General features: G+C 39.5%; 1 protein-coding gene across 1 annotated transcript; it reads left to right on the top strand.

Annotated features, from left to right (window-relative positions):
* Nucleotides 1-990, top strand: LOC118857769 (olfactory receptor 14A2-like). Its single transcript, XM_036768293.1, has one exon. The coding sequence runs from the start codon at nucleotides 1-3 to the stop codon at nucleotides 988-990; it is 990 nt and encodes a 329-aa protein (XP_036624188.1).
* The last annotated feature ends 330 nt before the right edge of the window (nucleotides 991-1,320 follow it).

Raw genomic sequence — 1,320 nt, 5'->3', positions numbered from 1 at the left:
ATGTTGCATTTGTTTCTTATCTCTGTACAGATAATCAATAGAACTCTGCCCTCCCAGAACACAGCCAATCTCACCATGGTGACAGGATTCTTCCTCATGGACTTTTCCAACATCTGGGAGCTACAAGCCTTACATGCCATGTCCTTCTTGCTAATTTACCTGGTGGCTCTGATAGGGAACCTGCTCATCTTTACACTCATCACTCTAGATGGCCACCTCCACACTCCCATGTATTTCTTCCTGAAGAATTTGTCCTTTTTAGATCTTTGCCTTATTTCTGTCACTGTCCCCAAATCTATTGAAAACTCCCTAAGCAGAAGTTGTTCCATCTCTTTCTTTGGGTGTGTGTTACAAGTCTTTTTAGTAATTTTATTTGCAGGATCAGAGATTTTACTTCTCATAGTGATGTCCTATGACCGCTACATAGCTATCTGCCAACCTTTACGCTACAAAACCATAATGAACAAAGGATTTTGTAGGAGAATGGCAACTTCTTCATGGCTCATTGGAGGACTTTTTGGGGCCATGCACTCAGCTAGGACATTCTCTTTACCCTTCTGTGGCCACAAGGAGATCCATCAGTTCTTCTATGATGTCCCTTCCTTACTCAGGATCTCCTGTGCTGAGACACACATTGCAGCTGATGTCGGTGTGGCCCTTGGGATCACTTTAGCAATATTCTGTTGCATCTCTGTAGCTATCTCTTATGGTCACATCTTCTCAACTGTGTTGAAGATTCCCACTACAGAAGGTCGCTCAAAAGCTTTCTCCACTTGTCTGCCCCATCTCATTGTTCTCATGGTTTTCATTACAACTGGGATCCTGTCTTATATAAAGTCACCCTTAGACTCTGATTCAGTTCTGGATCTGTTGTTATCAGTGCTCTATTCAGTGGTGCCACCAACTCTGAACCCTGTCATTTATAGCCTTAGGAATAGGGACATAAAGATGTCTTTGAGGAAGCTTTTAACCCGGAAACATTTCTTATAGAATTAATACTACAGTCTTTTCCATGATCATATTGATTTTTTTTATTTCCATTTTATGTTTACTAATTCGATTTCTTTTTTTATGTGTCAATGTCATCAATTTTAGAACGATGACACTCAGAGGGCCTGTAACATGTTAATAAGAATGATTTTAAAAGTATATGAACTCATGGTATGACTCTGGGCAAATAATAGTCTCTATATTTGCCTCAGTTTATTTGATTTATTTAATGAGGTGGGGGTCTTGTATTGGACGATCTCTAAGATGTCTTCTAACCTAGAAAGCGTACATAAATCTATGAACACTATCCTCACCTTAAAAATACGATAA

The sequence above is a fragment of the Trichosurus vulpecula genome, chromosome 7, assembly GCF_011100635.1.
Source record: "Trichosurus vulpecula isolate mTriVul1 chromosome 7, mTriVul1.pri, whole genome shotgun sequence".
Lineage (NCBI taxonomy): Eukaryota > Metazoa > Chordata > Mammalia > Diprotodontia > Phalangeridae > Trichosurus > Trichosurus vulpecula.
The sequence above is the reverse complement of the archived record's forward strand: the minus strand, read 5'-3'. Positions and strand labels throughout refer to the sequence as shown.